The 22,008-nt window shown below is 48.0% G+C and overlaps 1 protein-coding gene across 2 annotated transcripts; it reads left to right on the forward strand.

Moving 5' to 3' along the window:
* Positions 1 to 1,908: 1,908 nt before the first annotated feature.
* Positions 1,909 to 20,422, forward strand: CNNM1 (cyclin and CBS domain divalent metal cation transport mediator 1). Of its 2 annotated transcripts, XM_083740039.1 has the most exons (13): positions 1,909 to 3,982; positions 7,217 to 7,360; positions 8,207 to 8,347; positions 8,757 to 8,926; positions 10,094 to 10,193; positions 11,653 to 11,700; positions 12,977 to 13,039; positions 15,797 to 15,963; positions 16,982 to 17,150; positions 17,464 to 17,580; positions 17,676 to 17,792; positions 18,083 to 18,191; positions 19,772 to 20,422. In XM_083740039.1, the coding sequence occupies exons 1-12, from the start codon at positions 2,467 to 2,469 to the stop codon at positions 18,160 to 18,162; spliced, it is 2,832 nt and encodes a 943-aa protein (XP_083596165.1). In that variant the 5' UTR covers positions 1,909 to 2,466; the 3' UTR covers positions 18,163 to 18,191; positions 19,772 to 20,422. The 2 variants fall into 2 exon arrangements, with proteins under 2 accessions (XP_083596165.1, XP_083596166.1); XM_083740040.1 differs by lacking the exon at positions 12,977 to 13,039 and having other exon boundaries at positions 1,910 to 3,982.
* Positions 20,423 to 22,008: the final 1,586 nt, after the last annotated feature.

Raw genomic sequence — 22,008 nt, forward strand, 5'->3', positions numbered from 1 at the left:
GGGGTACAGGGGAAGGAGAGGGGAAGATCATTCCATTGCTCAAGGAGAAATCCTTGCACTGACCAGTGATCTGCTTGACACTACACTGAATACAACCTAATGTCTCTCCTTGTTCCATGGATTCTGTAAAAACTAAAGTAATCAGCAATACAAATTCACTGATTTGTGTAACTGCATTGGGAACACCAAAGATTGTGCCCCGGCCCAGGTAAACAACTGCAGTATGTATGCATTGGCTCTGGTCTTGTCTGAACTTTTCACTCCCCACTGTGTCAGGTGCACTGTCTAATTAGCTTGTTAAGTAGACATAGCTTTAGTTACAGATAGGTAGCCGTGTTGGTCTGCCGTAGTCCAAACAAATTTAAAAAAATGAAGTCTGTATGCACACAAAAGCTCATACCAATAACAAACTTGTGAGCTTCTGTTGTTCAGTCCCTGCTCCTGCCAACCTAGCAGTTTGAAAGCACATCAAAGTGCAAGTAGATAAATAGGTACCGCTCCGGCGGGAAGGTAAACGGCATTTCCGTGCACTGCTCTGGTTCGCCAGAAGCGGCTTAGTCATGCTGGCCACATGACCCGGAAGCTGTACACCGGCTCCCTTGGCCAATAAAGCGAGATGAGCGCCGCAACCCCAGAGTTGGCCACGACTGGACCTAATGGTCAGGGGTCCCTTTATCTTTACGTTAAGGTGCTACTGGAAGGAACTTTTTTATTTTGTTTAGACATAGCTTGTCATGTTTCCCTGCTCTGCCCTAAGTAGTGGCTACATAAAGATTCAGCCCTAAACAGGGCAGAATGCCATTCCCCTCCACTAATAATAATAAAATGGTCTAATTGCAATACGTTGAGGTATTTCTTTGTTTTTGTATTTACAATTATGTAGTATATTATGAAAAATAAAGGGTTTTCTTCCTAGGAAAAATAATTAATTGTACCCTGATCTTAAGCATCTTAACTTGGAAGTATTCCTATTAATTTCAGTGAAACTTACTTCTAAACACTTATATTAAATCCTGGAGATTTAGAAAGACGGGGACAGATTTAGTCTAACCAGATTAGAGATTAAGCTGATTTCATAATACCAGCAAAGGATTGAGGCTATAGTGAATCATCTAAACTAACATGTTTTTCACAAATGTGAATTTTTGTTAGCAAGACAGAATAACTTCACAAAGGGCTTTGCCTAAGGGTGAGCTAGTAATACAATTTTCTCTTGGCACTTCACTGGCAGTAGCATTTCAAGCAATGCCCCCTTTTCCTTAGCTGCTAGGGGAAATGGCATACCTTCTACAAGTAAAAACATGTAATTATATAAGGTGTCACTTTAGCACTATTTATCTATTTCCTTACATCTGTATCCCACCCTTTCTTCCATCCCAAGATGGCAAAAATGAGTTCACTAGAGAAAATAAGCTCGCAGTTTCCAAAAAGAAATGGACCATTAGAGAGAAACAGTGGCTGAAGGTGCCTGTAATGTCCTGGCATCCAAATGGCACAACCAGATTGTGAAGTAGGACTTCGGATGTGCTTCATGTCTGAGCGTTTATAGCCTCTTTGTAGTATTTGCCTTATTAACAGAAAAGCACAGGAATAGAGCAAGTCACACCATTGGTTTGGTACAGTTAAAGCTATGGTTTTCCCAGTAGTGATGTATGGAAGTGAGAGCTGGACCATAAAGAAGGCTGATCGCCGAAGAATTGATGCTTTTGAATTATGGTGCTGGGGGAGACTCTTGAGAGTCCCCTGGACTGCAAGACGATCAAAACTATACATTCTTAAGGAAATCAGCCCTGAGTGCTCACTGGAAGGACCGATCCTGAGGCTGAGGCTCCAATACTTTGGCCACCTCATGAGAAGAGAAGACTCCCTGGAAAAGACCCTGATGTTGGGAAAGATTGAGGGCACAAGGAGAAGGGGACGACAGAGGACGAGATGGTTGGACAGTGTTCTTGAAGCTACCAGCATGAGTTTGACCAAACTGCAGGAGGCAGTGGAAGACAGAAGTGCCTGGCGTGCTCTGGTCCATGGGGTCACGAAGAGTAGCAGCAGAGAGCCACGGCACCTGTACTTTTGCTGTACACCAAGACGCCTTCTTAGACGGCCAAATGAACTCCTTGGACAACGCCCTCCCCTGCCCCGCGACGTCACAAGGGACCAGGCCAACGGATGACGGACGGAATTTCGAACTCCGACTCGAAGTCAACGTTTTGCATCCGCCTGAATCCGGAGAGCGCCGAGCAATCTGCACGCCTCCCGCCTCGCCCGCGCACGCTCTCGGCCCCGGACAGCGTGGGGGGCCGTGGGCGGGCTAGCCGGGCGCCGCTCGGCCAATGAGACACCCCGAAGGGCTGGCCGGCCCGCCCCGCGCCCACGTGGCCCGCCAGCCCCCCCCCCGCGCCGTCGCTGCAGTATCACGTGCGGCCGGTGGCTGCCCTTCGGAGCCCTGCTCGGAGCCGCGCGCCCGGGATGCTGAGGATGGTGGGCCAGGCTTGGAGCCGCTTGGGGCCCGCGCTGGAGCGCCGCAGCGCCTGCTGCTGGGGCCGGAGCCGAGGCGCGGTGCTGCTGCTCTTCTTCTCGCTGTCGCCGCGGCCCCCTGGCGGAGCGGCGTGGCTGCTGGGGCTGCGGCCGGAGAGCACGGCGCCGGGGCGCGTGTGGCTCGAAGGGGGAGCGCTGCGGGCCGTGGAGGGCTCCCGCTTCTTGCTCCGCGTCTATTTCCAGCCGGCGGCCGAAGGCAACGCCAGCGACGGCGGCCCGCGGCAGGAGAGCGAGCGGCGGCTGGTCTTCGTGGAGCAGCCGACCAAGGCGGAGCGCTGCCCGGAGCGCAGCGCCTGGGCCTCGGATGTGGAGGTGCTGGGCCCTTTGCTCCCCGGAGGCTCGGCCGGCTCGGCTTTGGCCGAGGTGAGGGTCCGGGAGCCGCGCAAGGGCGAGTCCGGCGCCGGGCCCGAGGGGCGCCGCTTCTCGCTGTGCGCCTGGGACGGGCGCGCGTGGCAGCTGCACGGCGCGCGAGGCGGCTTCGTGCTGCAAGTGCAGGCGCCGGCCGCGGGCTTGTCGGCGGGCTTGGTGCCGCTGCCCGCCGAGGGGTGGCTGCGGGTGCTGGGCGCGCTGGTGCTGCTGGCTCTGTCGGCGCTCTTCAGCGGCCTCCGCTTGGCGGTGCTGTCGCTCGACCCGATGGAGCTGCGCGTGCTGCGCAACAGCGGCTCGGCGGCCGAGCGCGAGCAGGCGCGCAAGGTGGAGGCGGCGCGCGGCCGCGGCGGGAGCGGCACTTATCTCCTGTGCACGCTGCTGCTCGGCCAGGCCGGCGCCAACGCCGCGCTGGCGGGCTGGTTGTGCGCCTCGCTGCAGGCCGTGCACAGCCCCTTGCCCGAGGCGAGCCAAGGCGTGCCCTGGCTGCCGGTGCTCATCTGCACCGGGGTCGTTTTCCTGGGCGGGGAGGTGTTGCCCTACTCGGTGTGTTCCCGCCACGGGCTCGCCATCGCGGCGCACACGCTCTTCCTCACCCGCCTGCTCATGGCCGCCACCTTCCCGATCTGCTACCCGCTCAGCCGCCTTCTGGACTGGGCCTTGCGCCAGGAGCTGAGCATCTTCTCCACTCGGGAGCGCCTGCTGGAGACTCTGCGCGCCGCGGAGCCCCATGACCTGGTGAGCGAGGAGCTGGCCATGGTGCAAGGGGCCCTGGAGCTGCGCACCAAGATGGTAGAGGACATCCTGACACCCCTCAGTGACTGCTTTATGTTGCACTCGGATGCCATTCTGGACTTTGCCACCATTTCCGAGATCCTGCGCTCAGGCTACACGCGCATCCCGGTCTACGAAGGCGAGCGGCGCGACAACATTGTCGACTTGCTGTTCGTCAAGGACTTGGCCTTCGTGGATCCCGATGACTGCACCCCGCTGCAGACGGTCACCCGCTTCTACCGCCGCCCGCTGCATTGTGTCTTCCATGACACCCGCCTAGATGCGCTGCTCAAGGAGTTCAAGACGGGTGAGGGCCCGGGGCCCCAGCCGCTCGCCTCCCGCCAGCATCACATGCCTCTCTGCTCCCTGCGTGCCCTGCTTGCGAGGTACCCTGGGACTCCACATTGCCCCCTCCTGCACTGGCCTGCCCTCTTGTCTTAGCTTAGTCTTGTCCTGCCTAGGTAATGTGGCTGGACTCCTGGGAGAGATGCAAGGGTATGTGTGTGTGTTTCTGTGTTCTTGTCATGCATGGCTCATGCAATCCTAATATTCCCTAGATCTAACTGAGTAAGCAATGCTCTCCTGGAGCTGCTTGAGAGGGAATGCATTGCTGTGTAGGCCTAAGGCCCTCCCCCCCAAAAAACTCCTGTACCCAGTGTGCATAAACTCATATGTATTGAATATTCTGCTCTTAGTTGAGTGATTCATGCATTTGCCATTTAGCCCTCCTTTCACAGAAGCCTGAACCTGGTCTGCCAGTTCTTTGCCTTCAGCAGCTCTTGTAAGGAAGATGACTGTGCTATAATCTGCCTATTCCAGCTGAGTGTTAGGAATACAGCATGATATACTTGCTGTGGGCATATTAAGCTACCAAGTCAGACTTTGGGTCTATCTAGGTTGGTACTGGTAGCGGTTCCCCAGGATCTTGGATAGGGTTCTTTATGGGCCGGTTCTCAACAGAGAGTCTACTGAAAATAGCCCCTCCCATGTCATCTGTGCGCATGCCTGCAGTTGCAAGATAGCTGCAAAGCAAATAACCCAGCCCTGGCTTTTCTTAACACCAATTTAAAATATAACAGAGAACAGCACCTCTCATATCATATACAGAGCCACACCAGGCGTTTAAGGCATATTTGGTCCACATTTCAAGGACATGACTTCCCTCAAAGAATCCTGGGAACTGTAGTTGGCTAAGGGTTCTGAAAATTGTATCTATGAAGGGAAAGCTATAGTAGGAATCTGCAGCTTGCTAGATACCAGGTTGTTAGAGGGAAAACAGAACAGACAAAGGTGCAAGAAACAGTAGGGAACAATACAGCCAGTAATCCAATGTGGCACTCCAAATGCTGTTGGACTTCAGTTCCCATCGGCCCCAGCAAGGGTGGCTGGTAGTCAAGGATCATGGGAACTGTAGTCCAACAAACATCTGGAGGACCACAGATTTCACATCCCAAGTATAGATTGTCCAGCTAAATGAAAAAGATGGGCCAAATATCACTGGACTTAACTAGGATTGTGGATGAGTAGGTGGCATCCAGTCAGTGCCCAAAACTATAACTTATCTTCCTGATAACTTTTCCAGACATAGAGCCCATAGTCCCTTGCTTTTGCTTCGTAACATGGTTGATTGTGCCATGGGTGTGCAGTGCTGCTGTTAGGAAGAGAACAAAGGTTATAGTTTTGCTATATAAACATTGCATCAGACAACTTATTTTGTGTTCAATACCTCTCATCAGTTAGCATTGTGCACCTTAATTGTTAGGGATATGTGAGCACACTGAACCAGAGTAATACCATGTTTAAGATTTGTCCAGTGGTGGTTCTACTTAGTCATCCCTGAGTGATGCTAGGGGTCACTTGGCTGAGTTGCAGCTGGTTGTGCCAGACACAGGCAATCTAAAGCAGCTGCCCTTTTGAAAGGCAGGGAGTTTTATGTTTGGTCTTGAATTTGGCTTATTTAATCTCCAGGTGTGCAGTACAGGCTCCCCTGATGCTGTTCAGCTTTGCTCTGGCCATATGGAAATCATTAATACCCATTGATGTTGTTCAGGGTCACCAGCATTCACAATTTTATTGTGAACCTTGTGATATCTGGTGCCAAAGCTGCAGCAGCTGAAATTGTGGGAATTTTGCCCTATATGTTTTTTTTTAGTTTTGTTTTTTAAGTAGCATTTTTTTTAGATGTTGCCTCTGTAGTACAGCTGAAGAAGTTCAGAAGCCTTGGAGCAAACAGCAATAACTGCTTCTTTCAAAAACTGATGAGGGGGTTAGTACATACATACATTGAAATGTACCCAGTTGTCTGAGCAGATGGAATGAACTCAAAGGAATCCTCACACTTAAGTTAGTATTAAAACAAATAGGCACACAGTGGAAGCTGCACCTTTGAATGTTGTCGTGTTGGTGATCAGAAAGCATCAGGGTGGGTAGGAAAAAGCTTAACAGACCCAGTCTTAACAGATAATGGGTCTGCACTGCTTAACAGCAAAGAGACCAAGGCTAAGCATTTATTAGATCTATGCATCTTGGCTCTCATTCACATCCACTTTGCTGAGAAATATTTGAAAGCAGCTTTCAGAACTACCCACAGTATGGAAGCTGAGATGCAGCCAATGCGAAATATGACATCTCATGGCCTGTCTTCATTGTTCTTTTTGATGAAGCTGAGCACAATTTTGCTGAGTCATGTTCAGCTTGCTTTCCTCTCAGTAGTGCTACTTCCTAGCAAATTATTCCCCATTTAGATGCTTTGAAATGTTCTTAAAGCACCATGCATGGAAAAGAGCAGCTGCCAGCATTTTCTCAGAGTTAGGCGCAATGCTCTGGGGGAAGAGAATCATATAGAAAATGAGAGGTAAGTCTAGAACCTGTTGTGTTTCTTCCATGATCATTGAACTCTTAAGCCTACGTTCTTTGTTTCAGTGCTCAGGCCCTGTTAAAAATGGAACGTCAGGGTTTGTTTTTTAATCACATTAAAATAAAAATCATATGATTAGCAGTTTCACACGCCTTCTGAAGTAGGAAGCATAGTCAGTTCCCAAAGCATCTTTCTGGGCACCCATAATGGTTCCATTGTTGTTTATTGAAGAGTTCTTGAATTAATGGCCTTTTCTGTAATACTTTAATCTTGATTTCAGTGTAAAAATAGGATGGGTTGGTTCATTGCTGAAGGGCACCTGATTGTATGTTTTGTATTGTCACAGAATCAGTGTTTCCTTGACATTACTCTTTTCCTTCACACCATTATGGACCTCTCACCTGTACCAACTATCATGACACCTTCCCATTCAGGTCACAGCCCTTTCATTCCACAGCAAATAAGATGTATTCCCTAGACATACATTGCTTATCTGTCCTTGGCACGGATGGGATAAAATGGAGTGCTTTTGCTTTGCATACTCATTTCAGGAGAGGATTGCTACCCAACTGAGCACTTGAGTCAACGGGCCCTCAAATACTCTTAACTCCTTTTTGTTGGGTGCAGTGAGGCAGTTCACTCGAACTACTGCTCAGCCTGCTTGTGTTCATTCTCTCATTGCAGGTAAATCACACCTGGCAATTGTGCAGCGGGTGAATAATGAAGGGGAAGGAGACCCCTTCTATGAAGTGATGGGAATCGTCACGCTTGAGGACGTTATTGAAGAGATAATCAAATCTGAGATTCTGGATGAGACAGACCTCTACAGTGAGTATTTGGAAGCACACAGGTGACTGCTCCCCCAACCCTTAAACAAGCATCTAGAAAGGGGCAAGTTCAGTCACAACCAGTTTTAATTTTCTCACTCTGATTTTATGAATTAATGATCTTGCTGCTTGACAGAAAGTGGAGGTGCTGCTTCCCACAAAGGTCTGAGGCAATGTTCCTGCATCAGACCTGTTTGGCTAAAGGGTGGTCTACTAAGGGCTTAAGTAATGAAACACTGGGAAAGAGCTGTAGGTGGTCAAGGAAGCCATGTCTTCAGACTTTGTTTCAATGTCATGATTCAGCTCTGAGGCACAGAGGAATTAACTGATAGCTCCTGAGGTTGTACAGAATGCCTTCATCTCACCACAACTAGTTTCTGCACTTCTGTGCTTTCATGATGTGCATCTTGTCAGATATTATAAAATAACCACTCTGTGTTGCACTTGAGAAGAAACATTGGAATGGAACATCTTATGTAGTGGGAACTCCTCAGTGTGCAGAGCAGGGCAAATGTGTGCCTGCATTTTACTGGACATTGCCATATAAATATATCATGATGGCTCAAGAAATCCACAAATGTCACCAGTCTTTGGAACTCTTTGAGTTTGTAGACAGGAGGTTCCAGTTTCAGAACTCCCCCCCCCCCATCATGTACTCAACAGATAAAAGATTTGAGGAAAGGGAAGAGGAGTTACATACACTTGAAATCTTCTAGCTGTCTATCTAGAGTCCCAGAAATCATCAGTTTTGTTTTGCTTCCAGGTTCAGGGGAAGAAGAGATGGAAATAGGGCACCATTTGTAGATTATCAGTGCCATAACTCTGTTTTTGCTATCCTGACTTGCAGCTGACAATCGGAAGAAGGAACGGGCCCCCCACCGGGGTCGGAAACCTCATGACTTCTCCATTTTCCGACTTTCGGATAGTGAGATGAAGGTGAAGATCTCCCCGCAGCTGCTCCTGGCCACCCACCGCTTCATGGCCACAGGTACCCGGCCCTTCCAAAGCACTTTTAATGATGAGGGTCCAGTCCTTGCCTTGAGCCAGTGCTGTCAGCAGCCATGATGCCTGCATACCTCAAGGAGCTATACTCTTCAGCTTTCCCAGCTCAAGATTCAGCCTGCTTTATGGTACAGTGGAAATTATTTGAGCTCCCATTTTTTTAATCTGGAGAGAGAAGTTGATGGGTGCAGGGCACAAATTTTGCCATAGCTAGCAGCCTCCCTGATAAAACTAAGCCAAACTTGCACCACCTGAACTGGAGAATTCCCTCTCTCTCCTTGAGTTTCCATGGCACCCTTGGTCACCATTTTGGGTTGTCATTGGCAGGTCATAGAAGGTGTAAAGCCTGACCACACAACCTCGAAATGCTTTCCTTTCCCATTGTTCCCTTGCAGAGGTCGAGCCCTTCAAGCCCCCCTATCTCTCAGAGAAGATCCTGCTGCGGCTGCTCAAACACCCAAACGTCATCCAAGAGATGAAGTTTGACCACAAGAACAGGCGAGCCCCTGAACATTACCTCTTCCAGCGCAATCGGCCAGTTGACTACTTCGTGCTCATCCTACAGGTTGGTCAAACATTCCTTGAGAACCCATAGTCCCAGAGGGACTATAGCACAGCTATAGTATAGCACAGCTACACCCACCCTTGGATCTACAAGGCCTTACTTCCCCAGCTGGATTTTAAAAGTGCTGCAGCCTAGATCAAGGAATAAGGTGTTGGATTCCAGTTCTTTTGCACTAAAGTTGACAATGCTCTAAATTTGCTACTGGCGAACCACCCGTAAGAAGTCCTCTTAAACATGGGTGTAGCAGGATTTAATGGGAGGGGGGCCAGAGCCGAGTTATCTGCAATGCAATTGGTCAGTTAGGTATTTTTATTTATTTACTTGATTGGGGGCAGCTCCCCCACACCCCCTGGCTACGCCCATGGTCTTACAGTTACACTGAGTCATTAGATCAGTATTACACTGGCTGGCAGTGACTCTCCAGGGTTTAAAGCAGGAGTCTGTCCCAGCCCTACCTGGATATGCCGGGGATTGAACCAGAGACCTTCTGTGTCCAAGGCAAATGGCTCTACCACTGAGCCACAACCCTTCCCCACACTTTCATCTGCATATTCAGCCTCATCTATAATAGGTGGCAAGTTTAGTGATGTTTGTAAGGTGGGTAGAAAACCAGCATGCCAGAGCCTCGCCAACAGGTAATACTTACCTCTTCTCTCTGTTTTAATAATGTTGTTTACAAATCAATATTGGGGGGAAACAAACATCTTGTTAGCTTGAGCTAGGCTTATGGCAGCCAACCACTAGATACTCCAGTATACTTTTCTCCCTGCCCAAGGCTGGCTTTTATCCTTAACCCCCAACCCTGGAATCATTCTTCCTGTGTCCTTTCTGTTGATGCTTCAGACTCATATCAGGCAGGCACTCCAAACCTATCAGGTATGGGCTCTCCCAGTTTGTCCAGGGGCCCTCACTCCCAGCTTTTATGTGTCTCCCATTATCCTGTGTTTTTCCTACTGATGCCCCAACAGCCTTGGCTCATACCTTCTGCTACCTACTTTTATGAAGGAACACCCACACGTATTTGAGTAAACAGCCTTTGTTTTGGTTCAAAGTAGTTTTGCTAAGATGCACTGGCTTTGTTTTTCTTCCTCTCTTTTTTTTAATGAATGGCCAAAGATTGTGAGGACAAGGGTTGAAATGCATTTCCATTGTTTTATGCTTCTTCAGGGGAAGGTGGAGGTGGAAGTGGGGAAGGAAGGCCTGCGTTTTGAGAATGGAGCCTTCACGTACTACGGAGTCCCAGCTATCATGGCTGTTGTCTGCTCAGGTAAAAATCCAGAGCCAGCCACAGAATGAGTTGAGGGAAGCTCCAAGGAAGGGGCTTTTGCTGATGGCAGCGTTTGGCTTTTCATAGAAATGCAGAATTAGCAAATTGTAGTAGGGCAGAAAGCGAACAAAGGAAGAGGCGGAATGCAAAGGTCTGAAAGTAGAGCAGAAGTAATGGAGAAGTCTTGGTAACTATGCTAAACAAGCCTGGGGGCCAGCCAGAGTCCTCCCAGCCTGTCTACCTGGCCTGTTAGGATTCTTCCCCAGATAGCACCCTCCTTGAGGGTCCCTGCTTGGCTGCAGTACTTCCTTGAACTCTGATAATGCCTCTTGCTTCCCCAGATGGAGGAGAGAGAGAGAGGTGGAGGAATGTGTGCAGAAACTAGCCTACTGCACAAGGGTGAAATTTAGGTTCATTGCTCTGCCCACTGCAGAAAGGCAGTTCCCCACCCCTGCCGAACTTGGCAGCCTTTCATTTCTGGCCCTTGCCCTGAGCTTTTTGGAGCCGCTAAGCCCACACCGTTGAATGCTCTTCTCCATAAGGCCTAAACGCTTTTTCCAAGTACAGTGTTTTGACTTCAGGTACTCATGAACTCTAATTCTGTGTTGCCGTTTAATTCTGTGCTGCGGCCACCTGAGCATGTACAGTTTGAACAGCCTTGCCAGAGGGAAATGGTCCGTGTTGAAGTGGAAGTCACTGAGCTTCTGGACCACTGAGCTTCCTGTTCACATGGTTGGCAGCAATCTATATGGCTTCTCATGTAGATGTGGAAGAACAAGCCCCTCCCCTCATAACATTTTTGGAACTGCAGTATAGGAAACATTAATGGAAAGTCGGAAGGAGCAGTGTCTGTGAGTGGGGTCCTTACATTAAAAGCATCGCTGTAGCAGGGACTGCCAATCTCTGGCCAGTCCAGGCAGGCTGCAGCTGGTATGGCTTTCCATTGTTGGGATGCGTCCAAGGAAACGGGGGCAATTTGCAGGCCCCCAGCTGGCTCCAGCCCACCAGCCGGTAGCCGGGCGATCTCCAGTCCTTGGCACAGCATAAATCAGCGACCCGCAGCTTCAGAACTCTTCAGAAGCTGGAGCACGCTCTAATCAGCAGAGTAATTAACTCTTTGCGATGGAAGGGTGGACAGAGGCATATGTAAAGCATATTTACAAGCAGTTTATTCAGCATAGATCAAGACAAAGAAAACATGTCTGCTCTCCTTCATATCTAAGAGCAGGAGGCACTAAGCAAAAGCTATACACAAAAGTTCCCAGCAGGCTGTGCTGGAATGTAAACAGGCATGTGACATACAACAATCCACATATCTGTTCCTCTTAGGTGAAACGGAAGAGCGATATCCTAACATCCATACCCTTCAGAGAAAGGGTATCTTCCCTGTACTCTGTAGGGCTGGTACTACAAAGTTCTGACTTGAGACTCACCTTCCATCTGCCTCCTGTATTTTCAGATAACGACGTGCGCAAAATGAGCAGCCTGGCCGGGTCGTCTTTCTTGTGTACGTATTTTCTCCCTGACCTAATTTTTTGCTGATGTAGGTGGAATGGGACTGCTCAGGCAGGACATCCCTGAAACACCCAGTCTGGATAGAAGACTGGACTTCCTACCACTCCTCCCTCTCACATCCCCTGCCCCTTGTCACCATCCCCCTTCCCAGCCCAGAATAGGCAGTCCTTGTTTTCCCAAGCTGCACCCAGAGACTCTGCTGGCCATTATTTTCAAGGGTCCTAACCTCAGCCGCATCCAGCTCTTCATCCCACCTTCCTATCTCTTCATTCTCTTCCTCTGCCTCTACAGCCAATCAAGAGGCAACGAAGGGGAGGAACCCTAAGCCCCTCCTGCCCACATCTCTCCTGTTCTGGATTCAGAAAAAGCTGGAGCTGGTCCTGCACATACTTAATATGTGTGGTAACTTGATCAAGTATGCATGCATTGTGTGTGCATAACAAATAACCCTGCTCACATGCAGAACACCCACCTTCTCCCTCATGATAGTAATGCTCCACGCAAATAAGGAAAAACTGTAGGAATAATAGTTATGGCCCCTAACCTTGGGTCCATAATCTCTTTTGAATGCCCAGAAACAGTCCTCCTCCTGTCGGCATACCATAATATATATTTTTGGTGCCGCCCAGTGGTGACTGGCGGAGTTGCATCATGGTTCTATAACAAATGCTCATGACGTATTTATTAAAACCTCTTTTTCCATTTGTCCCATTATTTCAAATCATGGGTTCAAGAGGGTTGTTGCTTCTTCCTTTTCTGGTCCCACCAGCTTTACCCAGAATTGGAACAAATGTCAATCTGCAGATTCAGCAAACAAACAAAACCCCTCTAGCACCTATGATTTGAAATCGCAGAGCAAACAGAAGTGTGGTTGGGCCCTAGTTATGATGTTAGGTGAGGCATTTTGTCTGTGAAATAATATTGGTAGCATACGGAGTGAAATCTCTTTTCAGGGTCCTTGTTCTGGATATACTCGCCACCCAGCCCAGTCTGGAGAGGGTTCTCCATAATATAACCCTACAATACTACGGATACCTAGGCCCTGATCTAGATCTGGCAGTTTGCCTGCCAGACCTTCCTACCTGTTCACTTTATAAATAGCTGCAGGAAAGTCAGCTCCACTCTATATCTGTGAGCAGCTTGCAACTTTTCGAGCTGTAATACAGTCGTCTGTCCAGCCTAGTTCTTTTCTGTTCCTTCTAAACCCTTTCCCTTGCTCCTTCCCCTGCCCCCTGGTTTTTGTCTCCTGATTCTGGCCCCCCATCTAGTGCCTGTGTCCGTGTCTCGTACCTTCGCCTTCAGCAGAGGGGAATCTCTGGCTGGCTCCCCAGGTAACTGTATACATAGCACCCAGCAAGAGTTCTCATGCTGCTGCCTGCTGATCCTTTTTTCCAGCCCTGCACATTAGAGTATGGAAGAATACACACCACACTACCCTGCAACCTGTGCTTAAATGCAAGCCCGTCCTCTAATTCCACATATCGGCATATACTCTGCATGCATGCAAAAATGAACACTCTTCATATTTTTGCATGTGCTGTGCTTCTCCACAACTGTTACCTATTTGCCTGTGCTGAGTGGTGATCTACATCAAAGGCTGCACATAAAACACCAGGGATAGCCCATTTCCCATAATTTATCATACACAAAGAGGAGCTGCAAACAATAAATATTGCATACAAATATGCATGTGTGCATATACAGAATATGTTCATACAGATCCATATACAAATGTGTGCATATGCAGAAATGTGTTGTATATGTTTCTAGAGATTCCAAGGAATACGCTCAATTGGCCAGTTCCAAAATTAGGGTCTAGGGACATACCTCCTTACTAGATGGGTTGTGTTCTCACTATTGCAGCTGAGCTGTGCATGCTTTCACGTTTTGACAATAGAATTTCAAAAAATGTGCATGGTGCCCAAATTAAGAGGGACCTTCTTACATGGGGGAAATGAGCTAAGAAAGTGCCAGTCAAAGAAGAGGGGAAAAGCATGGATTGCATGTGAAAATGGTAAACATGCATTTCCTGTGTAAATCTTACACAAATAGCAGTTAAAATATTAGGAAATTGGGATTGCAGGGAGCTGTTATAGGGAAATTTTGTGGAAGCAGAAAGGTGCCTTTTTTAAAGTCACTGTTAGAGACATTTCTGCATCTGATGATGTAGACTCTAGTCTCTGAAAGCTCTTGCCATAAATACTCATTAAGGGCCACAAATCTCTTCTTACTGGAGTAGGTATCCTCCAAGGTGTTTGATGTGCTATGGCTTGCAAGAAAGGGAAGGGAAGGGAAAGGAAAGGAAATCAAAGAGACAAGAAAGATTAGGATCAAGAGAATTAGAAAAGTGGAGAACTTGACATGAAATGTTGCAAGATAAAATGGTCAAAAGACAGGGTGGGGGTAATGCTGCAGAAAACACGAAGCTAAAAATATGAATCTTAGCTAGTGGAGAGAATGAAAGAATATAGTGTTAACCAGCTTTGTCAGTAATAAAACAGGAAAGTGTGGTGTTGGCAGTGTTGTAGAGGAAAATGATAGTAACAAAGGATATTGAAGTAAACTCCAATGCTATAGGCTGGTGCTCTTCATAGGCAGGAGAAACACAATCTTAAATAGGGTGTAGGCATTGCTTTTTTTCACCTCTCAGGTGGGTTCCATTACCATTCATAAACAAGGGAGAAGTTCATGGTGAGCTCTCCTCCCTGTACTGCACAGGGAAGTCTGAGGAGTGAGTGGAAGAGGAGAGAGGATGCTTACTTTTCAACTTTCAGAAACCTCCCTCCTTAATACATTGTAATAAGTTGCTCAGTTTGGCAGCTGATCACCAATGCCTAAACCAGCCCCTTAAGCACCATAAAGCAGTATGGAGGGAAGGTTTCATCATGGAGTAGGAAAAGGTCTCCTCTGAACAGTACTAGCAGGTTCCTGTTCCAGGCTGACTGGAGCCCTGGTTAAAGTCACTTCTCTTAGCATGTGGGGATCACACACCTCAACATGTTGATGGGTGCATGCTAAAACAGGCAGAACTTTCACTGAGGTGCCCGAATTTCTACCAGGAGAAGACATTAAGCCGATCAACAACCCACTTCTTGTTCTCAGAACTGCTCAATGCTGCCCAAACTGCTGTAGACAAAGGTGCCACTCAAATCTGCAAAGTGTTGTGTTTATGTTATCTATAAAAGCCATCCATTCAGTGACTCAGTAGGAAGCAACACTGTTACATACTCTCAGGCTCATTTGGAAAACCTGAGCCATTTCTGTTCCTTGTCAAGCAAGAGCGAGCCAGCAGTTTCTCCAGTTTTTATTTCAATCTCTTCTTGCTGTATTCCCCATCAAGCCTGCTTATTTTTGAAGCAGGCAGAGCTACAGTGCTGACCTGAATCCACATCATGTGAATAATCCCTCAAATTTTCCTCTTGCTAATATCCTCTCTGCATAGTCTTGCAGCAAATCAGCTTGAGAAGCATGGTGTGGGCTTGCGTGCTGTTGGCTTTTTTAAAAGAGCAGATGTTGGTTTAAAGCAGAGGTGGGTGGGGGCAAAATCCTTCAGTAAGCAGGCTGGTCTCTCCAACCCTGCTGCCTGTTGTATTTATTATCTGCCGTGTCCCATCCCAGCTCAGCATTCTTTCTCCTTGAGCAAGTCTGTGACATTAACCCCAGAAGCTACCCTGGTCAGGCCAGCCCTATCGTTAGGCAAAGTGAGGCAGTTACTTCGGGTAGCAGAATGGAGTGGAGAGCTGTTTCTCCTAAGTTGCCCAGCCATTCCCATCTGCATGTACTTCATGAAGCCTGCTGCTTCAGGGCCAATAGAGGACCCTGATCACATCACCACGGTTTGAAGATTCAGCTGTCAGCCTAGTTGACAGCTGTATGGAAACAGAGAGGGTACATTTTGTCCTCCACCAGCAAAATCTTTTGGACTGAGACTACCCTGGATTTCATGGCTGGAGGTGATTGTGGCCAAATTTACATGCCAGACTTGAGGAGGGACTTGAGAAATGCTTCCCCGAGAGCCTGTACATTAGCCATTGCCTCTTCGCTGTGAGGGATAATAGTTTTGCTCACTGCTTCCTCTTTGTCTCTAGTGAACCAGTCACCATCCCGCTGCAGTGGATTAAACCGCTCGGGCGAGTCCCCCATCCGAGAGCGCAATGACTATGGAGGCAGCAGTACCCAGCTCTACAGCAGCAGCAACAACATCTACACGCCAGATTACTCTGTGCACATCCTCTGTGATGTGCAGTTTGTCAAGGTATCTGCTGGGCTGGGCGACTGGAGCAAGTGCAGACTCCTTGCCGCTTCTTTGGGCATTTTGTGGTACAAGGCTATCCTGTATGTGAAAGCTGTTCATCAGTTGAACAGTCAAGTAGCATCGACAGTGTGCAGAACAGAAAGCTGATGCCTGGTGAGATTTCAGTCTTGAATTAGGTGAACGGAAATGAAAAGGCAGAGCAACAACAACAATAACAATAACAATAACAATAATAATAATAATAATAATAATAATAATAATAATAATAATAATTTATTCCACCCACCTGGGCAGCTTCCAGCAAAATATTAAAATACAATAGTTCGTCAAATATTAAAAGGTTCCCTAAACAAGGCTGATAAGGGATGCAGGTGGCATTGTGTTAAACCACAGAGCCTAGGACCCTGGCTCTGGGTCCCGTTGCTCGGACCCTGCTCCTGCCAACCTGGCAGTTTGAAAGCATGTCAAAGTGCAAGTAGATAAATAGGTACCACTCCAGCGAGGAGGTAAACGGCGTTTCCATGCACTGCTCTGGTTTGCCGACGACTGGACCTAATGGTCAGGGGTCCCCTTACTTTTAAACAAGGCTGATAAAGAAACAAAGATGGAAGGGAGAGGGTTGACGAATAGCACATCACACAGAACCTGCAAGGCTCTGGGCTTCTGTAGACCCATTTGTTTTGAGGCAGGTTCGGGCATCCTTGTAATCCTTTGGTTGCTGAGACACAGCTGTCTTTCCCTGAGGATGGATGCTGCTGGACCAGACCAAAGATCTGCCTAGTCCCATCACCCGGTTTCCTACCAGGTGCCAATGGGAAAGCCCTAGCAGGGCATGAAGGTGGCACAGTTTTAAAGATAGCGAAGGCGGAGGAGATGTTGCAGTGAAATGGAAGAACTTCCAGTAGTTGAGTTGCAAAGGGATGTGGACGTGGGTTGTAGCAGAAGATGTAAGGTGGATTTTGGAGGTGATGAACAAAAACGAGTCATCTGAATATGGGTCGCTCTCTCCCATGCCCAGATCACACGGCAGCAGTACCAGAATGCTCTGGCTGCCAGCCACATGGATAGCTCACCCCAGACCCCTGACATGGAGGTTTTCAATGATGCCGATTCCACAAAGGCACCCACCGTCAGAGGCACTCCACAGACCCCCAAGGACGACCCTGCCATCCTCCTGCACGAGAGAAGTAGGTACAGCTTGAGGCATGTTCTGACCTTGCGATGGTGTACAGTAATGAACACCGTGGTGGATCACATTCACTGCCGATTTTGACAAATTTTGCATGTGTAAATTGCTTGTGCGCCCATCCTGGAGCAAAGGCTCAATGTGAATTAAAACCAGGTCAAATGGGAGAAAGCTACATTAACTGATAACAGCCCACCTTTGACTTTATCCCTGGTCAGCCTTCACTGAATTGTTGCCACCAAGTATCCCACACTTAAAATGTACACTTGTCCTGACACACTTGCTGTGGTGGTTTCTCCTTCTGAACCCTGCAGTTAGCCACTCAGACCTGCATCTTAAGAGCCCGACAGACTCCGTGTTCCTGCACATGGAGGGAATCCCTCACATCCAGGAGGAGGTGGCAGGCTGTCTAGAGACCGGCACGCAGCAGAGTAAGTATGATGGGAGCACGGTGGCATTTAGGTGGGTCAGGAACAGGGAGAGAAGAGTGTTGTTGTACCTTATCTTGGATATTGTTGCCTTACAGAAAACGAGGGCTGCCTTTTCAGGCTGGAACCTGAAACTTCAAACAGAGAAATGGAGATGAGCATATCCCCAAGTGGCCCAGAGGAGCCCCTGGGAAAGAAGTTACTCCGGACCCTAAGTAAGTCACATTGAAGACCCTGGAGAGGGTAAATGGGGGGGGGGGTAGTTGACGCAGCTGTGCAGTTATGACCACTTGAGTGTAGACTGGAGAGGGATGGTTGGATGCAGCTCCTAGGGAGGAAGTTACTGAGAGGGTGTAGATTCACCAGCCACCAATCTGCTTGAAATTCCCTCAGCCTGTGAAGTTGCGCGCGATGTGTTAGGCCTGAAGAGTCTTGTACCCTCCCATTAACATTGCCATTTAAAGCTGGGCGCTGGTGTGCAACAGTGTACTCCTTGACATTGCAGGTGGGAGGAGGAGAAAACCGTCAGCAGATAGCGAAAAGAGTGCAGATGATAATTCCAACTTCACACCTCTCATCACATGAGTGGCAACATGGCCTTGCCCCGCCCACAGGTGAGTGGCATGTGTTGCTGTGTTCTTGGCACTGCTGGTCTCTCATGAAGCTATGTACATCAGCTGTGAGCTAGGCACACAAGTCTCTGCATGTGTGTGTGTGTGTGTGTGCGCACACACAAATACCATTCTGTTAACTTATTGGTATATGGGATTTTTCTATTTCTGCAGTGGTCCTTCACCCCTTTGCTGTGCAATCCCAGTAATGAACCTCTATTGTGCGGTGGTGTTTTTTTGTTTTGGTTTGGTTTTTTTAAATAGCATGTCTCATTTCATGAATGTGTACTTTGGTGGTGTTTTAAAGAAGTATGTTAATTGTGCAATTCTGTGCTGTGCAAAACCAGTGTTCATTCGGTTCCATGTATTCTTGAGAGGGAGAAATTGGCTTGATGATAGTATCACATTAAGAATATGCGGACCAACCACAAAATGTGTTTCCCCAACCCCTAAAGGGGAATTGTCTTGTTCATGGCTCCAGATATCTGAAAGAGGAGTTATTATATTTTAATGGTTATATTTTATATGAGGACCCATTATCACTGGTCAGCCTTCTCCCTGCTGTCCTATATTGCTCTAGCAGCTGCCAGCTCCAGAACTGAGTCCTTTAAAGCCGGAGTTCCCAAAGTGTGGTCTGCAAGTTTCAAGGTAGTCCACATCTGTAGATTGTGGTTGAAGATGGGAGACGGCATATCTATCACGTTAAATATTCCTATTGCTTTTGATTGATTTTTCATTGCTGCTTTTACTGTTTATATTGTATTTTATTTTGTACATTCTGAAACCATAAAAAAGCAGCAGTGAAAATGCAGTTTTAAATTGTACATCATCTAACATATCATATTACACTTATTGCAACAAGTAGAAAAACCAGGTTTTTCAAGACCCTTAGCAATTTTGTAGTGGTCTGTGGGGTAAATAAGTTTGGGAACCTGTTTTTGTTTTATGGGAGGCACTCAATTCTGGAGGTGGTGAAGGCATTTCCTCCCCCTTCCCTTCCATATGAGCTGTCAGGTGTTTGAGCAAGTGAATAATTTCCCCCTTTCCTCTATTTCTTTTCTGCCCCATCCCCAATTCACACATGAACATTCCACGTCTTGAGGTGCTCTCATTAAAAGGTGATTCAGGGATGATTAGCCTTCACCCTTCTTTAGCGCTTTAGAAATTTCCTTTCTCCAATCTCTCCTTTTTAGGCTCAGCTACCATCAGCATTCTGCAAGTTCATGGGTTCCTGCCAACTCATTCTTGGGTGGTGGTGATGGTTTTTAATGTACTTCCCATTCACCAGCTTTTATAGTTCTACAGACCTTTATATCATTCTCAAGAACCTGTAAGCCGCCATGTTGTTTTTGGAGTGGCCACATTTTACTTCAAAACCAACAGGCACTTGAGAGGAATGTGCTTAGGGCACACTTGGCTCTGTGCGCAATGGCCCTGTGCTTTTTCCCAAGTGCTGTTGTGTAGGGGGCCTGGCCCTGAATTATCACATAAATAAAAGGGGCTGCATGAAACACTGTGCTAGAGGTTCCCTGCCTCTAGTTTACTGTGCTGAAAAGCTGTTGTTGTTTTTCCTCCTCTCCCAGGTCTGCAGCATGACAGCCGACTGTGACAAGATCCATGTGTGCGTGATGGCACCTGCTTCTCTGTCTCACATCAACTATCCCCTACCTCCAGGGCTTGCGGTTCAGATGGCAGCCCTTTAAGCTTGAGAGGTGGCGCCAAAACGCGGAGAAAGCTGAGCAAGGAAGGCCCAGCAAAAGAGGTGGAAATGAGAAGGCGACCGCGAAGTGGTGGTGCGTGTGGCTCCCTGTGGGTCGTCCTAGCAGGGCAACGTCCTCACCATCTCAAATCTTACTTTCATGGGGTAATGCCCAGAGGGAGGGGGTGCCACACGGTCAGTCCCCCTTCCTGCTGGAAGTGCCCACCCTTCCTTATGCATGGTCCAGCACAGGGGGCCCCAGTGCATGTTTGTGCAGCCAACAGCATCGTACCATCTGCTCCCTCTTGTATTCATGTCTGTCTGGTCATTATCCCAGATCTGTTGTTCCAGACCCGTTGCTGTTTGTAACCAGCACCAGCTGGCTTTGGGCTGGCAGTCCGAAGGGCAGGTCAGCGCACTGCTCACCTGTCACCTGTGCACACTGAGCAATCTTGTCCTCCAGGTTCAGAAAAAAAAAAGTTTTGACATCAAGCGTCTGTCAGGGAGAAATAAAATGTTCTTGTTTTACATTAAATCTTAACATTCCTGATGTTTAGTGGTCAAGCTAGAGACCTGAGTCTAGCAGGAGTCATTTTCAAGCAGGTTTTGTAAGTGCAGTATTTAACTGGTGAAGAAGTGTGGCTGGCACCACACAGGTTTGGAACGATTTGCCTTTTTTTTCCCCCTGTGTCCAGGCATCTGGGGTGACAATTCCCTAGCTCCTCCTTATAGCCTTTTGTTTCCAAGTGAGAAGTGGCTTTTCCTGCTAACTCCAGGTCTCGGGCAAGGCAAAAGCATGGAAAACGTGCCTGCACTGCCTTTGCTGTAGCCAGGAAAGCATTGCTTCATTCTCTTAAATAACTGCCCTACTTCTCCTTGCTTATCATAATCCCAAGGGACACCCTTTGTCTTCCTCTAAAGCTTGTACACTATCTGTTAAATTTCTGCTCTGAAGAATACCAGAGTTTCCTTTGCTTTATCTCTAGGTCAATACATTAAAATGCTCAGTTCCATTAACTCTTTGCAAAGCAACACTTTGGGAACCTGAATCCCAGGGGCCAGTTGTGGGCTCTAGTCCTTGGGATTCTCCCCAGGTCACACCCTGTCCTCGGCCATATCTCTTACCAGCCCTGCTTTGTACCCTCCTTCAGTGCCTTTTGCCTAGCTGAAATGTGTTCCTCAACTCTGATAATGCCTATTGCTTGCTTAGAGGGTGGGTGGGTGGGTGTAAGTAGCCTATTGCAGCAGTTAAAAGGGAGCAGCCTGCTTGCTGCAGGATTCACCTTAGCTCCTCTGCTTGCTTTTACCTCCGACTCTGCCCACCGCTGACATGTGCCACCCATCCCCACTATTGCCCAGAAGGGAATGCTGCTCTCAGGCAGGAAAAGGCTTTTCACCCCTAGAGTGCAGGTAAATTCTCAGCCTACATCATTTCATACTCAATTTGGTTAATGCCAACTTTTGCAGTCAAGGTACCAAGATGTTCTGCTCCTCTCTAGTTTTCTCAAGCTGGAATATATCCTTTATTGTAGCTATTATTTTGTAGGACTGTAGAATTATAGAGTTGGAAGGGACCATAGGGGCCATCTAGTCCAACCCCCTGCAATACAGGAACCTTCTGTCCAAGGTGGGAACTCGAACCCAGTTCTGGTATAGAGTGGGGCTAACTTGGCGGACCAGGGAAAAAGTGTGGCTTTGGTAGGAACAGAGGGATGGTTGCAGCCATACAAAGATGGAAAAGCAAATATGATCATTATGTTCTTCCCACTGAAAAAGAGCCGTTGAGAGATTTCAAAGTAGAAGGATCAGATTTAGGAACTTTTGGAACAATGGGCGAAGATAGAGTGCTCCTCTAGGGCAGCAGAGAGCTGCACACACACAAACATTCCATGTCTCAAGGTTCAAAGCCTGCCTCTTCACTCAGTTTTGCTGAAGCAAAGGCAGCAGTGGCACCAGCTCTCTTTGCAGATCATCCCATGCCTCAGTTTGTATGGCAGAAAGAAGCTTCAGGTGCTGTAGACAAGGATCAGGAGTTTGTGGACTCTGAGCATCACCCTTCCCCTTCTAGCAAACTACACTCCTGATAGTCCATTCATCAAGGTTTCCAGACAGAGTATCTAG

The sequence above is a fragment of the Podarcis gaigeae genome, assembly GCF_964106915.1.
Source record: "Podarcis gaigeae genome assembly, chromosome: 5".
Taxonomy (NCBI): domain Eukaryota; kingdom Metazoa; phylum Chordata; class Lepidosauria; order Squamata; family Lacertidae; genus Podarcis; species Podarcis gaigeae.

Coding starts and splice junctions, on each gene's coding strand:
- CNNM1 (XM_083740039.1), top strand. CDS start 2,467: ATGCTGAGGATGGTGGGCCAGGCTTGGAGCCGCTTGGGGCCCGCGCTG. Junction 8,348..8,756: donor CCACCGCTTCATGGCCACAG/GTACCCGGCCCT, acceptor GTTCCCTTGCAG/AGGTCGAGCCCTTCAAGCCC. Junction 15,964..16,981: donor GTGATGTGCAGTTTGTCAAG/GTATCTGCTGGG, acceptor TCCCATGCCCAG/ATCACACGGCAGCAGTACCA.